Here is a 17068-nt window from a genome sequence, read left to right on the forward strand (position 1 = left end):
TAAGCACAGGGTATATCGTGTGAGCAGGATTAATGAACCTTTCAAGATTTTATTTTGTATCCAATTATTTTTTTTTATTCAATGGCTACTTGTGGGAACCCTGCAGCCACTAGAGGCGCTAACATTGACTGCAGTGTTAACGCAGAAGGAATTGAGTTGCGACTGAATCTAAGACAATTCATCACATCGCCCGGGACTGGGCGAGGAGGGATCGTTAAACCTCTAGGATATACAGTCATTAATAAAAACTATGATTCATTAAGCATTCTTATCGGTTTAGTTTCATCATTATTAATAGTAAATTTTTCGTGTCGTTATTTGCCATTCTTACCTTTCCTATACTTTGCTCTCCCATCGTGGTTTTTGTTTTGTTCGTTGTTGTAACTTTCTGACCCCATGCCCCTGACTGGACATGTAAAAAAAAAACAGCTTCACAGCTCATCGTATTCCTCCTCCAGTATAAATAAATATTCCCACTCTTGTGATTCGGTCTGCCAGGAGGGAGCGATATTGTTAACGCCACAATCCCAATGAAGGTCACCATCAGGCACACCGTGGCCTTCTCGTTTTTAGAACGACGTCGGGCGGTGTTTTCCACGTCCGCTGCGAAGCTGGCTGCGAAGCTGGCTGCGCGTCTCCATACGGCCGAACACGCATGGCGGCACTGACCAGGGGGCAGCCCACTGGGGTTCGAACCACCAGCCTCTGGCAACGAGCCGTTGAACGCTCCACGGATGGGCCGCAGCACCGCACGCACGCATGCACGCATGCATGCACGTACGCTCGCTCTTCTCTCGAGAGAAGAGAGAGCGCACAAGAGTGCCGGCCAAGCCCACTATCTTAAAAAGGGAAATGTATAACAGGAGACCATTTTGGGCCCAGCTTCAAAGCGCATCACCACGTGTTCTTTGATGGGGGCCACTGCCCAAAACATCGCCTCCCCCCCCCATTATATTATTTTTGTTGCATTATATTTCTGTTATTATTTTAGTCTCCTTTTAAGGGCCACAGCGTTATTGATGAACGAGTTGAATTTGTGTTTTGTTAACTGTGCTAGCGCAGAAAGCCAGCTTCGTCACTGAATCGTTGGTTTGTTATCCACCCGTGTGCAGTTTCACACGCAGTTTTACATGCGTATTTAAGAACGCCCGGACCGACGGGAGTTTTTTTTTCTGCTCACGGGGAAAAATTATCTTCACTGGATGGAAGTTTTGTTGAAAAAAAAGAGGGCCTACTTGGCCCGCTTAACCGCGGTGTTTGTTAACTTATTTATGTCGTCACACATTTGGTCGGGTTTTGGGTTGGTTATTCTCGAACGTCGCAAACCAGAAATGCCGTGAGTGACAACGTCCGTGCGCTCGCCTCCGCTGACAAACCCAAGCCTCCTCGGCCCTTTGCCAGCCACAGAAGACGCCGCTGTGTTTTTTGCTCTCCCCAGCATTTGTAAAAGCGTTTTTGTTGTTGTTTTGCGATTCTCGTGTTTTCTTTTAACTCCCGTGACCCTGGGTGCGTTCGTACGATTTCATTTCCCTCCCCCCTCTCTCCTTCGTTTACTTTCTTTTTCATCCTCTCCACTTTACTTTCTTCGCGCTGGCGCTGCGTTGTTTTCGGGAGGGTTTTTTTTTGTTTTACGCAAAAAAAATCTTTTGACGCCTACGTATTCCCTTTTCTGTTTTGAATATCAGATCGAGGAGCGCCTGCCGGTCGGGGTGATATGACCTTGCGTCGCAAACGACCGTGCCACAATTGGTGAATATGATAACCATTACAACGCGGTGGCGGTGGGCGGCGGGCGGCGGCTGCGGCGGTGAGAGGGGTGGGGGGTGAAGTGGAGAGAAGCGGCCAACGGGGGATGTGGTGTCTGGAATGAGGGTGGTGGTTGCGTGTGGCGCGTCCGTCCGTCTGTCTCTCGCTCTGCCCCACACGACGCAGGCGTGAGGACAAGACGAGACGACGGTTAAACCTTCAGCCAAAACATTCGGGACAGTTATTTGTTTCTAAGTCAGTTACGTTTTTCCGTCCGCATCGCCTCACCGATACACGTACCCATCGCATTATAAATCTTTGTACGTTTTTCACCGATCTGTTTATTATCATTGTTCACTTTCAATCGCAAAAAATTCAAAGCGTCCTCTTGTTGTTCAAACGAACGCTGGAGGGTTGTTCATCTGCTGGCATCTTGGGACGGTTGTGTAATTCTACACTCCCATGGAGGGGCATCAAAGGATAACCTGACCCTGATCTTCACTGAACTAAGGGTGGAAATACATCACAATTGCCAGTGGCCCTCGAGCAAACAGCAGTGGTCCCTCTGAAGCAGAGGCCCTCCTAATACCCAAGCTCTAGCTCCACCTTTTAGACCAGAATCCCCGTGACTGTCAATGCACCTATTAAGGTTATGGCGAGGCCAGCACCACTATGCGCCCGACAGCCCTGGTTCTCGAAGCCGATTTAAATGCCGACACCAACGCACCAGGCACTTGTTTTAATTTATAGTCCTTTGTCACTGCCGGATGAAGGCCTCCCTACAACGTGTTCGCCGTAGGAGATCGTTTGACCATACTTCATCACGCAGGTCAGTGCGGGTTGATGAAGGCTGGGGGGGGGGGGGGGGCAAAGATCGATTGAGATATCACACGTGGGTGATGTTTTCCATGGCCGAGAGTTTAACTCAGGTTTCCGGACTCGTAGAGTAAGGCCTCAACCATTATGCCACCGCTCCCACACACGTACAAAGGTTTTTCGTATAGCCTCGACGGACTTTTGGGGCAAGTTCCGTTAGCAAGTAGCACCTATGCAAGTCGGGACGGCACACGGGTGGGCGAGTGGCCAGCACCACACCCGGCCACCTTTGCCTCCCCGGTGGCGATGTTTACACACCGCACCAGATCCTCACCTAGAGGAGGCGCAGGGCCAGTTCAGGTAATCGTCACTGTGTGTTGGCCGTGAGCGGGAATCTGAGCGCAGCGCGCTAATCGCTACACTGCCCCTCCTGCGTGTGCACGCAGGCACGTGTACAAACGAACGCACGCGCGCCTGCATGCACGCAAGCGGTTACACGGCGGCCAATTCGGAGCCGTCGTGTAATACACGGGGAACGGCCTCTCGGCCAGGGGCATCAATCACCGAGCAGCGCTGCGCCGCCTCGGAATGCATGATGTTCCAGAGCCTCTGCTCAGCGTCAAATTCTTCTTTTGCAAACAAAATGCGTGGTGGAAGGAGGGGGGGGCGAGGGGCCCAGGCAGTGCTGCCGTCACCACCTCGCCACCACCACCGCCGCCGCCAACCACGAACCTGCGGTGGTGGTGACCCACGACTGTGATCCAGCGCTTTTGGAGGCAATGGTTGGTGAATCACGTAGAGATTTGCCGGGTTCCTGATGAACCCATCCGAGTGTTAAACGCATCCGAGTATCATCCGGTTACTTGGGTGGTTTCGGTGACACAAAAGCAAAGCAAACACTCCTTTAAAAGGATTTGAACAAGAATCCCACCACGGAGTCTTTAGATTCCACAAAGCCGTCCTGGGATAAATTAATGATGTTATTACTTCTCCGATTTATGGACGTAAAAAATATATATTACCTTGAATAATCGTAAGCGAGTCCCCGAGCGCTGTGATTGTTTTGTCCAGGGTGGTCCGGCTCTCGCGGTTATGGCTCGCGACACAAAAAAAACGTGACGCCCGGAGAAAAGCCACCCTCCGTCCGTTCATATAAAAACATTGGACGTGCTTCTTCCGATTTGTTGTTTTTCTTTTTGGGAGGGGTGGGGAGAGTCGGGGGTGGTGAGGGGCGATGATTTTTAATTTGATTCGTTTAGCCGGAGCAGTTTATTTAATTTAATGTTTTAAGAAGACTCAATTTTCCATCGCGCAGCATGCACAGGGGGAGGGCGGTGGGAGGCCAAGGGGGGGTTGGTGGGGGTAGCGGGTGGGAGGTGTTAATCCGTGCGTGCGGCGCCCAGCGCGCACAGACGCTGCGGCGCGATCGTTTTTATCGGAAACAGTTCCGACGCGCTCCGCACTGCCGAACGCGAAGCGACAAAACAAATGCCGACGCTCGGACGCTCGGATGCTGATGACCCAGACGCTAGCAGCCCAGACGCTGGCGGCTCAAGACGCTGGTGGCTCAAGACGCTGGTGGCTCAAGACGCTGGCGGCCCAGACAATGGCGGCTCAAGACGCTGGCGGCCCAGACGCTGGCGGCCCAGACGCTGGCGGCTCAAGACGCTGGCGGCTCAGATGGGGTTCGGACTTAGAAACTTATTCCCGACTCTATCCCCCACCATAATGAATTTCTAACATCCACCTAAACGCAATATTCTTATTCCTAACATCACAGTTAACATGATCCCGATCTCAGTCACCAACCCTAACCCCAAAATCAATCCTATCCCAAACACCAACCCGAACATTACCTCCAGCCCAAACAACCAACCCTATCCCTCACACCAATGCTAACAATACCCCCCCCACTAACCACAAAAGCGCCTCTACTGCTAACCCAACCTCAACCTTCGCCCCCCTCCCCACACCACCAACCTCCCCCATTCTGTCAAGCGCTTTCTAGAGGGTATATCGCAAGGCAATTTCTTTTTAAAAGCTGTCAGCGGCAGCAATTTGATGTTCAGGGAGACAACAGATGTCACGAGCAGCATCCGCCGCTGAGAGAAGCTCGCAGCTAAAGAGGCCGGTTGAGATTGGAGATCGGCGCACGGAGAAGCGCACGGCCGCCCCTCCCCGAGAGGAGAGCGGAGGCGGAAACACCGACAATACTGACGCACGCACGCACGCACTCACTGACACAATCACACACTCGCGTATGCATGCACGCACTCACTCAAGCACTTGTTCACGCAATCGCGCACTCGCTCACGCACTCTCCGACTCACGCACTCATGTACTCGCGCACTCGAGCAGGCACTCGCACGCACAGAGACGTCCTCTCGATCCCCCCACCTTGCCACGCGCGCTTCATGTCAAACATTACCGGACGTCCGCTACGTGGCTCCACGGCAGGACGCCGGCGGCGGGGAAGACGACGGCGGCGACGTTGATAACAACTTCACGGCAGCGCTGACCGCGTTTCCCCCATCGTCTCATCACTAATTTCTCGCGTCCGTCGCTCGAGTCTCATTACGCTCTAACGCCGTCACATTTCCCTCACAATTTTTCGCCATTAAAATAATTGGCGCCGGTAATAATTACCGGCGATCAAGTTTCACGGAGGAAGAGAGAGAGAGAACTATATATATATATTTTAACGCAATTAATTAAATAAAGCGTTGGATTCCCATTGTGTCCATGGGCTACGTTAAATTTTGCGGCGCTTTCTTCGCGAGCTTTGATTTTGGGTTTGGGCCGCGTGGCGCTTGCTGCGCATTCACGTGCACCCTTGCCCTTCATCACGGACACAGATCGCAGGGGTCAGAGGCCCGAAGCGCCAAGCTGCCAGCGACACACAGCACCGTTCGAGTGGTGTAAGTGATAAAAGAGTTAACGCGCTCCAGATTAAAAAAAAATACGGACAACATTTGCGCTCGTTTTAATTGACCGCTACTCTAGGTTGCAAAACAGACCTGTTATTTATTGCAGCGGGCTCCTCTCACTGGGTAAAACAAATATATGGGACATTGCCGAACAAGCCGGCGCCTGCACGTACGCATAGGCATGAATATGCATGCGCAGTGAGCAAACAACAACAACAACAACCGCCATTCGCCACTAAGTGGCGGTGACGTCACCACGATGCTTGTGCCAGGCCAACACATACACACACATATCTGCAACACATCTCCACGTAAACGGCGAGCACGCGCGGAGTCACACCTCTGCGCGTGGAGAGGCTTGCGTGCGATTACCACCCCAGTGATGTCACGCACGGCCTCCGTTAATGAGCGACACGCCGCACAGAGGAGGCGGGGGTGGGGGGGGAATGAGATGATGGCACGGCGGGGGCCCGGTGACTCGAAATGTCAGGTGTAGATTTCCCCATAACCCACCACCACTACCACCACCCACCGCCCCCACCCCACACGCGCCCCCGACGCCGACTCCTCAACCCGGCCGCACCAAGCGCTTCCATCTGCCGCATCGGCGCAACCACAAAAAATTACTGCGGGGCTCTCAAAACGTAACGGTTCAGAAAACTCCCCTTGGCCCTCCAGGGGCGCTCGTTTGTTCCCAACTTGCTACGTGCACGTTTATTCCTTTTAAATATTAGAAAAAAACTATTCCCAATGACTGTCATCTCTTAAAAAAAATTGTAAGACGAAGGCGAGAGGTTTTTGTCATATATTTAAACGCCCGAAAGATTGGCGAGGTGAAATATGATGCTTGTGGGGTTTTTTTGTTTTACAAAAGTCAAAGGTCATATTAGTGTACATAGCTGATCATAGGCACCGCAGGTACCCCGGTTGCTTCCGTTCAAAACGAACCGTTTCCCGACCCTGTAAAATGAAACCCCTCGTGAGCCCTGTGACCGACAAGAGCGAATGGCAGACCTCAGAAACTTAAGTTTCTAAATATGCAGATTCTTTTTTCCACCGATGCCGGCTCTGACAAACGGTTGACGCGAAAAAAAGCACGGAGAGTTCTCTCACAGCGAGAGGCCGGGGGCGGCACGCTTAGCAATTAACGGAGGTGCCAACTCTAACAATCTCCGCGTTCCCATTAAAACTCGACGAGGAGAGGGCAACTGGCTTGCTCGTGGGTCAGGGTTCAGCCGAGCTGCCACCGTTCGGATTTTTTTGGGTTTGAACCCGGGGATTCGGCCGTCCATGATCCAACCAGGTTGTCAAGTGCAGCAGAGTCGATCCCTTCGGGCCAGGTCACCGACGAACGGCAAGAATAACTGTCAAGTTACTAAATCTGGCTTTTCGCCCAATTTGGCCGACGTCACAGTCAACGAGTCGACGAGACGCACCGCGCATCGATGCGGCAATATCGCGTCTTCACGGTGTACCGACCTCGCGTGCTGTGGACACGTCACTCGTCCCGCCCCCCCCGCCCCCCCCCCCCGGCCCTGCTCGGCCCCGAACCAGATTCGGATGTCCTGTGAGGCCAGCGTAGCACGGTTTGGTTCCAGCTCGGAACAGCAAACAGCCGGTGGGGAAAACCACCCGGACCATGAGGGCCCCTGTGCTGGCTCGGCCCGGATGTGCCGGTGGAAAAGGGCTATTGGCGTTCCCGCCGCCGCCGCCGATTAATCAGAATCAGCGAGCTTCGAGGCGTTTTTGTAACATCTCTTGCTGACTCAGCTCACCCAGTTGCGAGGTGAGAAGCAACTCCATCCTCATCCAGCAGCCAAAGGGAGGAGCAGAAGATGCGGGAAAGAGAGGTCACCTGCAGGTGCATGACCTCTCTCATCACCATGCTGTGCCCCTCCCTGGGGACCACGTGTAAAAGAGGTGTGGTCAACAACAAAGAGGTCATTCATAAAAAATAAATCGTCACCGTATGAAGCCAACCGTGCTAATCGGAGGTGCAATCCTCTGCTGTCAATCCTCTGCTGGATAAATGCCTCCCCAATGCAATTTTAATGATTGGGTGTTTGTCCATACTTCTCCAAATGGTGAAGGCCACAGGGTCCCAGGACCAGTTCAGATATCAGTCATCACCGATGCTAGCCGTGGTCAAGAATTCGGGAAGCCAGATTCGTAGTGTAGCGCGAGGTAATAACTGCGTCTACACCGTCGCGTGTACCGTGCCGGCCTTCATAGGTGCTCGCTAACAGCATTTGCCCCAACAGTCTGTCAGGGCTACACGGGGGATCTTTGTCTTTACTTTACTAGCCCGGGCAGTGGTGACAGCTACACTGCAGTGGCTGCCTGTAATCCACAACTCTAGGGAGGCAGCAGCAGCAATGGTTGGTGCATCGCCACCAAGATTGTTGTGAAACTCCCTTCCCGTGGGCGTCGAGGAGGAGCAGTAACCCCGTGGCTCGCCAGAAGGCGGTACAGCAAGTGGACTAATCACTACCTGTTTTCATCGGTACGGGGATAGAGTCAGTTTAACACGTAGACTTTAGCGACCAATATTATCCATAAGAGGTTTTTTTTCTTTTCATTTTGTGTTAGAATGCGTAAATATAAATGTGTCGTTCAACCTGCCACCATCCGACACAGCCAATTAGTAGGTTTTGTCACGTGAACAAAAAATGCCAATTAGTTACTAGTTCAGCAAATCGTTCTGTTGGAGAGTAAACCCACAACATTTACAAATTGGAGTATGACGTTTTGCCGGTAATTACAATCAGCATCTGTCACGCAACAGCCAAGAATTGCAGAGAATTCCTCCTATGTTTCGGCCTTAAATAGAGGGGATATATATGCGATGCCGTCACTTGTGAGCGAATCAGGTTTCGAAGACGAGTGGGGGGGGAGGGTTCATGTAGTCACGTGTTGGCCCTCCTCGCATGCGTGGGTTTTCTCCGGGAGCTTTTCCTCCCACACGTGAGATCATAAACACAAGGCATCAATAATCGGCTGAAAACATCTTACAAATAAAAACCCAAAGTTGCAGCAGCTGCCGTAACCCTTCTGAGTAAGAGCCATGCGACTCTCCTGGATGAATAAGGAGGAGATCGTGACGGCTGATTTTCTTCTCAAATAAAATGCTAATTATTAAATCACAAAAAAACTATTTGCCCCACTTACACGTTCCGTCATCTGTCCCTTTCGGTGGGGGGGAGGGAGTTGAGTGTGAAAATCGACGTCGCGTCATCTGCCTTCGAGAAGAGTAGGTTTTTAAATTATATCACAGCTCCGCATTTCATTAGCTAATAACGCGCTTCCGTTATTATGGCGCGTGTATTATTTTAAACACCGATGTTCACTTGTCAGAGAACGCACAAGTGTACTTATTAATACATTAGCCGCGTGTGTATATATATTTTTGTTTCACCCTCTCTCTCCCTCCTCCGAAACTCGGGGGGGGGGAGAGACGTTGTAATCCCGTTCGTTATCCGGGTCTCCGCTGAGATGCGTTAAAAACCTCTGATGAGGCCCGTTTTGATCCTCTCAATCAGCCTCGCAGCACCGGGGGCTTGTTACAAGGCGGCGCAGGGGAACAAGCGGCACGCCGCCTAATGAATCGGCCGCTCGCTCTCCCCACCTCTAGAGCTTCCCGCCAGGCGGCCACGTGTGTGGGTGGCTCCGTCGAGAAGGGAAAGGGGGGTCGGTGGTAGAGTGGGAGCGAGTGGGAGTGTGATGGGGGTTTGGTTGTGTGTGTGGGATGGCAGAGTGTGGCTCCCCTCCCCTCGCTCCCTCGCTCAAGCGAGCGGGGAGGAGGCGGCGAGTGTGGCGGGCGTGATCCTAGAGGTTCTGTCGGAGGGGCGCTCGTTAAGAGATGTTTCCCCCGTGCTGATGCCGTTGCGCGTGGGCGAGGAGGGCAACGTGCAGGCAGCCCGCACGCGGCGACGCACACTCGACAACACAAAGACAAAGGCCCCCCCACCCCTCCGCGTACAATCTTCAATAGATTGATGGGAAAAGTGCTGTTGGCGAGCGCAAGCACTGACGAAGGCCGGAGCGGCACACGAGCGAGCGGGGTGGGTGGTTAGCACCACGCACGCTCGGCCATCTTTGTCTTCCCGGTGGCGATGTTCACATCCCGCATCAGGTACAGTACTCATTCGAGGCACAAAGACAAAGATCCCCCGCATAGCCTGAACAGAACTGTCGGGGTAAGCACTGTTAATGGGCACCTATGAAGGGCCGGCACGGCACACGAGAGGATGGTGTGGCCAGGAACACGCCCGACCGCCTTTGTCTCCCTAGTGGCGATGTTTATACAACCTCGACCTAGGGGAGGCCCAAGACCGGTTCAGATAATCGTCACCGACGGTGTTGGCCGTGAGCGGGAATCTAACTCGGGTCACCGGGTTCGTAGCGCTAACCGCTACACTACCGCTCCCCACACATGCACACACGTCCCCGCATTTTAAGCTCACACCTGCCCCCCTTCCGTGGGCTGTAAATGCGTTTTATCTACACAGAATTCATAACACAACAACGAGGGCTCACGAGGACCCCCGCAATGCGGAGTAAACACGAGCGCGGGCAGCATCCGTCCATGCTGTCTGTCACCTTTCGTGTCGCACTCCCAACGGGAGGCGAATTACTCGGTCAGCTAAAGTTGGGGAGGGGTCACCTGCGTGTTAAAGGCGTTTAAAACACAAGGCTTCAAAAATCGATGTTTTCTGTTGGCGCAGGTTTTAAATGGTGGTGTAACGTATGCAATGCATGCACGCTGAACTTCTTTTGCACCGTACGTAGCCAACCGCGATAAAGCGTTGTGCAAAGCGTTAAATCGCTCCTCTGGCCCCTCTTTGTGAAACGTAATGAGAATTTACATCACTCGCTTGGTCATTCGCAATTACGAATGAGTGCGACACACCGAAAAGAACATTAAACAAAGTAGCTCGCACATATTGGATTCATTCCATTTTATATATATATAGACACACACACACGTTACGTATAAACCATACGGTCCATACACCGGACACGTATGGAACACATTCGTACACCGAACGTACAAACATGCGATCTGTACCTTGCACACGCAATGGACGCACGCATTTTTTTCCCTCCTCACATAAGACAGGATTACCATTAAGTCTAGACTGGTGATGCAGATAAGTAATGGTTTATGTGTATAATTAAACGTACGTCATCTGCCACGCACGCATTTGCAACACCTGCCGATGTGCCTGTGTGCACAGTAACCTACAGGTACTTGTGTACACGCTTCAAATACAATTACGTAATTCGCGGGGTTAATCCACCACCGTCGTAATGATCCGGCCAAGTTGTCCTGTATTTTAAAACCCTTCACCGCCCAACTCGGCCAAACAAATATAATTGTCATGCGGTGCACGGGCGTTCAACGTGTCACTTATCCATTGTACCTTGCTCACTCACCGCCGATTTGAAATTGTACCGGACACGGACATGACAAAGAACCCCCGTTTAGGCTTTTGGGGCAAGTACTGTTAACGAGTAGTGCCTATGAAGGCCGGCACAGCACACGAGGGGTGGGGTTGGTCAGCAACACGCCCGGCCGCCTTTGTTTCCCCCAATGTTTACTACACACCACACCAGGTACTCATTTGAGGCTGAGTCGACCTCGGGGGAGACCCAGGACCGGTGAAAATAATCGTCACCGGTGTCGGTGGCCGCGAGCGGGAATCAAAACTCGGGTCGCTGGGCTTGCAGCGCAGCGCGATAACCACTACGCCACCATAGACAAAGATAAAGATCCCCCGTGTAGCCTTAACAGACTGTAGGGGCAAGTGCTGTTAGCGAGCACCTATGAAGGCCGGAACGGTACACGAGGGGGTGGGTGGCCAGCACCACGCCCGCCCGCCTTAGTCTCCCCAGTGGCAATGTTTTTATCCACTGCACCAGGTACTCATTTGAGGCTGACTCGACCTAGGGGAGGCCCAGGACCGGTTCAGATAATCGTCACTGGTGTTGGCCGTGAGCGGGAATCGAACCCGGGTCGCCAGGTTCATAGTGCAGCGCGCTAACCGCTACACTACCGCTCCCCATCATAGAGTACACACACACAAGCGATTCTCAATTACACACGCCACACAGTACTTTTGTACTGAGGCATCAAGTTTTAAAGTTATAAACTCCGATTTGGACACTTGTGACACGACACCGATAGCACCAGCAGAGTAAAGTTGGGGAAAAAAGACGCTTGCTGTAAAATGTTCGAAGGAGGCGGTGAGCGATGTCACTTTGACTCGTCGCTCTCGCAAAGTCAGCCCAACGGTCGCCCAGCTCGGCACGCAAGCGAACGAGCGAGCAAGCGAACGGGCGATTGATCGATCAGGCCAGCATGCAAATGAGCGAGTGTGCGAATGTACGTACGGGTGAGCAGGCAGGGAGGCGAGCGGGCGGACAGGCGAGCGCTATTCGCAGAGGACGCCACATGCCTCACAACCGCACTCCCCACGCCACCAGCCGATTAAACCGCTCGTTATTGCGCCTCTGTACAACTCATGAAGCCTCCTTCCGTGTCAGAGGGAGAGCCGGCGTGGTGGCCCAAGCGAGCACCGTCTCGCGACGTCTCAAACCCTCCATGCCGACGAGAGGCGATCGTTACTGTGGGCGAGAACCTTCCCTGACCGAGTCGTCGCCGAGAGGGGCGACAGCCATGAGGAAGAGAGAGAGGGAGCAGCGGGGGGGGGGGGGGACGGGGAGGGGGGTGGTGGGGGGGCTGGGGGGAACCGCACCGCCGAGAAGTTCCGAAGCACTGAGCCCACGCGGCACGGCGGAGCGGCACGGCGGGGCGGCACGGCGGAGCGGCACGGGTTCAGCTACGAGCGAGCATATGACAAGCACCGCTCCCAACGCCGGCAAAACTCCTCTTCATCACCGCCATCACCATCTATCCAAAGATCGTCATCCGTGCCTTGACCCCCAACGGTTGTGGGGTGGGGGGGAGGGCCTTGCGCCAAGGCGATTAATTAAAACGAGCGAATAAGCAGTAGACCGCTTCGGCGCTGTGTGGGTGTTGTCGCGCGAGGTCAGGTGTCGATTTTTCTTTTTATTTTCCGCAGGTTTCCGTGGGCAAATACTTTTTTTTTAAGTCGGCATAACTCTGCCCTTGACAGCTGCACCTTTTGGGATGTCGTTGCGCTCTCGTTCGTTGTTGCCGTTTGTTGTCGCAGTTGGCGATTTTAAAAACAAATTATTGTTGTTATTTTTGTTCCGTCGATCAAAAGGGGTGGGGGGACCTGCCCATATGCCCACGTCACCGCCATTGTTTTGTTCTTGTTGTTACATTTAAATAACAAACCACGCCAATTAATTACAACAAAACATACAAATTAAAAACAAATCTATACGTTTGACGAAGCTTATTCTTGGCAGGTGCTTCAACTCTCCAACGTACATTTACGCTTGTGCGTAGACGAGGGGGACGAGTGGACCGTGAGGGTGGCGTGAGTGGGGTGGAAAGTGAGCAGTGGGATGTGTGTGTGGTGAGTGCACGTCAAGTGTGGGATGTGTGTGTGGTGAGTGCACGTCAAGTGTGGGATGTGTGTGTGGTGAGTGCACTGCAGGTGTGGGATGTGTGTGTGGTGAGTGCACGTCAAGTGTGGGATGTGTGTGTGGTGAGTGCACGTCAAGTGTGGGATGTGTGTGTGGTGAGTGCACTGCAGGTGTGGGATGTGTGTGTGGTGAGTGCACGTCAAGTGTGGGATGTGTGTGTGGTGAGTGCACGTCAAGTGTGGGATGTGTGTGTGGTGAGTGCACGTCAAGTGTGGGATGTGTGTGTGGTGAGTGCACGTCAAGTGTGGGTTGTGTGTGTGGTGAGTGCACGTCAAGTGTGGGATGTGTGTGTGTGCGCTCTGAGTGTGGTTGCAGTGTGCGGTGTCACCGATGAATGCATGTGCGGATGTGTGTGATGAGCACGTCTGTGTGTGTGCGTGCGAGTTAGCGGCTAAGGCCTACTGAGCTGTATAGCTCTTTTTTCGGAAGTGACCTGGCCACAAACGAAAGCTCAACGAAGTGGCTTTATCATTTGGACATTTATAGCAGCCAAATGCTCTAAATGCATGATTCTAAGTTTAAAGGGAAAAACCGGAGGACCCGGAGAAAAATCCACACGACCACGGGGATAACACGCAGACTCCAAATATGCAGGCATCAACGTTGGGATCGAACCCACGACCTCCTGTATACCAGTCGAGGTAGATAACACCTCGCCGCAGTGGCGAGTGTGTGCAGTGTGGCCGGTGAGTACGTGGGCAGCGTATTTCGCGTGATCGGCGAGTATGCGTGGTGGATGAGTGGCGAGTGTGCGGTGGGCGAGTTTGTCGTGAGTGGAATGCGTGCGTGTGGTGCGTGTGGTGCGTGTCGTGCGTGTGCGCGGTGAGTTTCTGAGTGCGGTGCGTTAGGGCGAACACGTATTTGCGTGTTGAATGTGGCAGGCGAGTAGTGATCCGTCTGTGTGTGGTGGGGGACAAGTGGTGAGCCTGTGGTGAGCAGGGTGAGTGTGTGGAGAGTGCGTTGTACATACGGTGGTGAGTGTGTGATTCACGCGGGGAGCAAGTTGTTAGCGTTTGAGAGCGTGTGGCGAGTGTGGTGAGAGTGTGGCGAGCGTGTGGTGTGAGTACGGTGAGTGTATGTTGTGGGTGTGCTGAGTGTGTGGTGAGCATGTGGTGTGACTGCACCGCGCGTGCCTCTCACCTCGGGTGCGCTCCGCTTGAATTCCCGGCTCTGTTCTATGAGCCGCTTTCGGGACTGTTCGCTCGCCTCTTGCCGATTGGCCAGTTCCGTTGCCGTGGCGCTAAGTTCTCTCTGTCAGAGGAGGCGGGGATAGAGGGGGGAAAGGAGGGCGTGGGATGGGATGGCACAACAGGTCCATCATCATCATGGGCCACCATCGTCGCGCAGGTCCTTCACCGTCGGCAAAAATCGTCCCGTATCTCTCTCGCTCTCCTCGACGGCGGCCGAAAACGGCCATCGCGATGCCCGCGCGACTAAGGTGGGAGGCGATTGTAACCGGAGTCCGGCGCAAGCGTTCCGACTATGTCGCGCGGTAGCAAATTTTAACTTCAAAGCGGGGCGGGGGGGGGGCAGCATCACTGGCTTGAAAGCCACACAACTCCACGCAAACAATAAACCGCTCTGCAGCAATAATAGTGCGGCCAAAGTCATCGGGCAGCCCCTGTGGCGGCAGCGGCTCTCTTGCGCGCGCGTACTCACAAAGCACATTTTCTCAAACTTTCTTTACCCCTCCCGTTTTATTAGCTTATTATTTAAATAATCCTCCACACGTTTTACACGAGCTCTGCCCGGGCGAGATGGCGGCGGCAGCGGCGGCAGCGGCGGCAGCAGCATTCCCTTCGGAATCTCTTCCCCATCCCCACGACCGCCACCCCCGCCGGCCCCCCTACCCCCAACTACCCGGCACCACCCCCCCCCGCCCCCGCGCCCCTGCCCGCGCAACAACCGACGACCCCGATGGGGGGGCAGGGCAGGGGGGGGTCTCTCTAGGCACCAACACGGACGACGCCGCGAAAAACGTTCGGGGTGCGAAGGAACGACATACCAGGACGCGCTGCAGATTTAGCGCGGCAAAACCATAAATGGTTACCGAACGGGACAGGAAAGCATTTTTGAGAGCGTCGGGGTTGAAAGAGAGCAGCGGGAGTAATAAAATGCTCGGGGGGCGGTTGGGGAGGAGGAGAAGGATGGGGAGGAGGAGGGGCAGCCGTTTTGGGGTGAAGGGTGGGAGAGGAGGAGGAGGTCGTAAGGGGCGGCACACATGGGGAGGAGGGGGCAGTAGGAAGGGAGGGAGGTAGGGTTAACCGGTGACTTGTGACGGAGAATTTGGCGTAGGAGGAATTTACAGCATTAACAAGGAGGAGGAAGCAACTCGAGCGGAGATCATCTCTGAATCCAAGCGGCGTTTGCCCCCTGCGTACACACGCGTCTGCATTTCACGTTGTGCATCTCCTTCATGCCCAGCGCTCGTAACGCAGCCCGTGCGACGAGACGTCTTCATCACGCGGGAAAGTCTCGCCAAAGTCTTCTTTCGGACAGGTTTTTTTTTACAAACAGGCTGCTGCTTTGCGGTGTTTGGCCAATTCCTTTTATGTCGTCCCGAGCTTTTTGTTTAATGTAAGAAAAAAACAGTATCGCCCTTGCCATTACAAACAATCTTGGTCGAGATAACATCCACTGCTAGTCCTGCCAGATCCACAAAATAAAAACCCCCATTAAATACTACACACAGGGGAGAGACATCGTGAACGTTCGTCGTTAATTCGCGCCCACTGAATTAAAATTTGGCTAACGAATGAGCCACCGGTACCGCCGCTCATCAATTTACGCGTCTCCGAGTACCGACCGTCCGTCCGTCCGTCCGCGTGCCGGCAACAACGTTGTTAAGTTCCCGAGCCATCGTAAAATAAAAGTTCGCGAGCCATTGCGAAAAAAAAAGAAAAAAAAACGCTGAGTGAAGAGACAAGGGATGGAGAGAATTTTTTTTTAAATCCACGTCGCATTTTTAATAACGTCGTTTAATTTCTTGGTGCCAACACTTTAGCTCGACGTGTCTGAGCGCAATTACTCAGTAATAACTTTTTCTCACGGCGTTTTCGGAAGTTTAATTGAAACATTTTCAAGCGAACGAACAGTTCCGTCTTCAACATGGAGATCGTGCGCTAATGGGGGGGGGGGGGGGGAAATCCAACACCAAGAAATCTCTCAATCTGTTCTGCGCAGAAAGAAAAAAAGATAAAACTTTTTTTTAAAGCAATCTCCAAAAAAACAAAGCTTTGACGGCTTCGCGACGTAACAACGTTATTAACGCTCGCGCCGTTTAAATTAAAACTCCCGCGGAATCGCGACGGACAGAGCCCCCCCCCACCCCCCCCCCCTCTTCGTGTTCGAAAGTGGCAGTCGGCGAGGTTTTTGAGAACGGCGTGCAATTCACCCGGGCACACACTTTATAATTACAGCGCCGATTGTGCCTATCGATGTGAATGAAATAAATAAATCCATCGAACCGCGGAGGAAAAGGAGAAACAAAAAAAAGGTCTCTTCTCTCCGTCTCTATCGGCCCGAGCCGCTTTCCAGACGCCCGTTCACCAGCGGCAACTGTTCACGCGTGCCTGCTCCATCTCGTTAACACAGTTTAACACACTTTGCTCCCAAAGACAAAGATTCCACCCCCACCCCTCCCCTCCACGTGTAACCTACAGAGACTTTTGGGGCTGAAGTATGGTCAGTACCATGCCCGGCTGTCTCTGTTCTCCCCAGCGCTGATGCTCACAGACCACACAGGGTATGGCGGGGCCCAGAACCGCTTCCGATAGGGCTTCTAGACCCTGGTTGCGAGTCGAACTCGGGTGGCAAGATTCATTGCACAGTATGCTAACCACTGCATCACTATTCTTTGGTTCTTTCGGTAAAGTCACGTAGGTATATCTATTATATTTCCACCTACGTGACTTTACCGAAAGAACCAAAGAGTATGGATTCCTGCAGGCAAGAAAGCTTCAAATCAACACTGCATCACTCCCAATGGTGCATACAAAACA

At 53.1% G+C, this 17068-nt stretch overlaps 1 protein-coding gene across 13 annotated transcripts in view; it reads right to left on the minus strand.

The window, feature by feature from the left end:
- The window catches only part of LOC116939177 (homeobox protein cut-like 1), a 203509-nt gene that overhangs the window by 117926 nt on the left and 68515 nt on the right, over positions 1-17068 (minus strand). For 9 of the 13 annotated variants that reach the window (XM_032947256.2, XM_032947255.2, XM_032947252.2 and 6 more), the window contains exon 2: positions 14208-14318. In XM_032947256.2, coding sequence (XP_032803147.2) covers positions 14208-14318 — 111 coding nt within the window. Of the gene's footprint in view, positions 1-14207; positions 14319-14726; positions 14849-15072; positions 15312-17068 lie in introns of those variants that run through there. The other 4 variants (XM_032947265.2, XM_032947263.2, XM_032947262.2 and 1 more) reach the window with 3 other exon arrangements.

Source organism: Petromyzon marinus, chromosome 5 (assembly GCF_048934315.1).
Source record: "Petromyzon marinus isolate PM22_M1 ecotype Great Lakes invasive population chromosome 5, UKy_Petmar_22M1.pri1.0, whole genome shotgun sequence".
Classification (NCBI taxonomy): domain Eukaryota; kingdom Metazoa; phylum Chordata; class Hyperoartia; order Petromyzontiformes; family Petromyzontidae; genus Petromyzon; species Petromyzon marinus.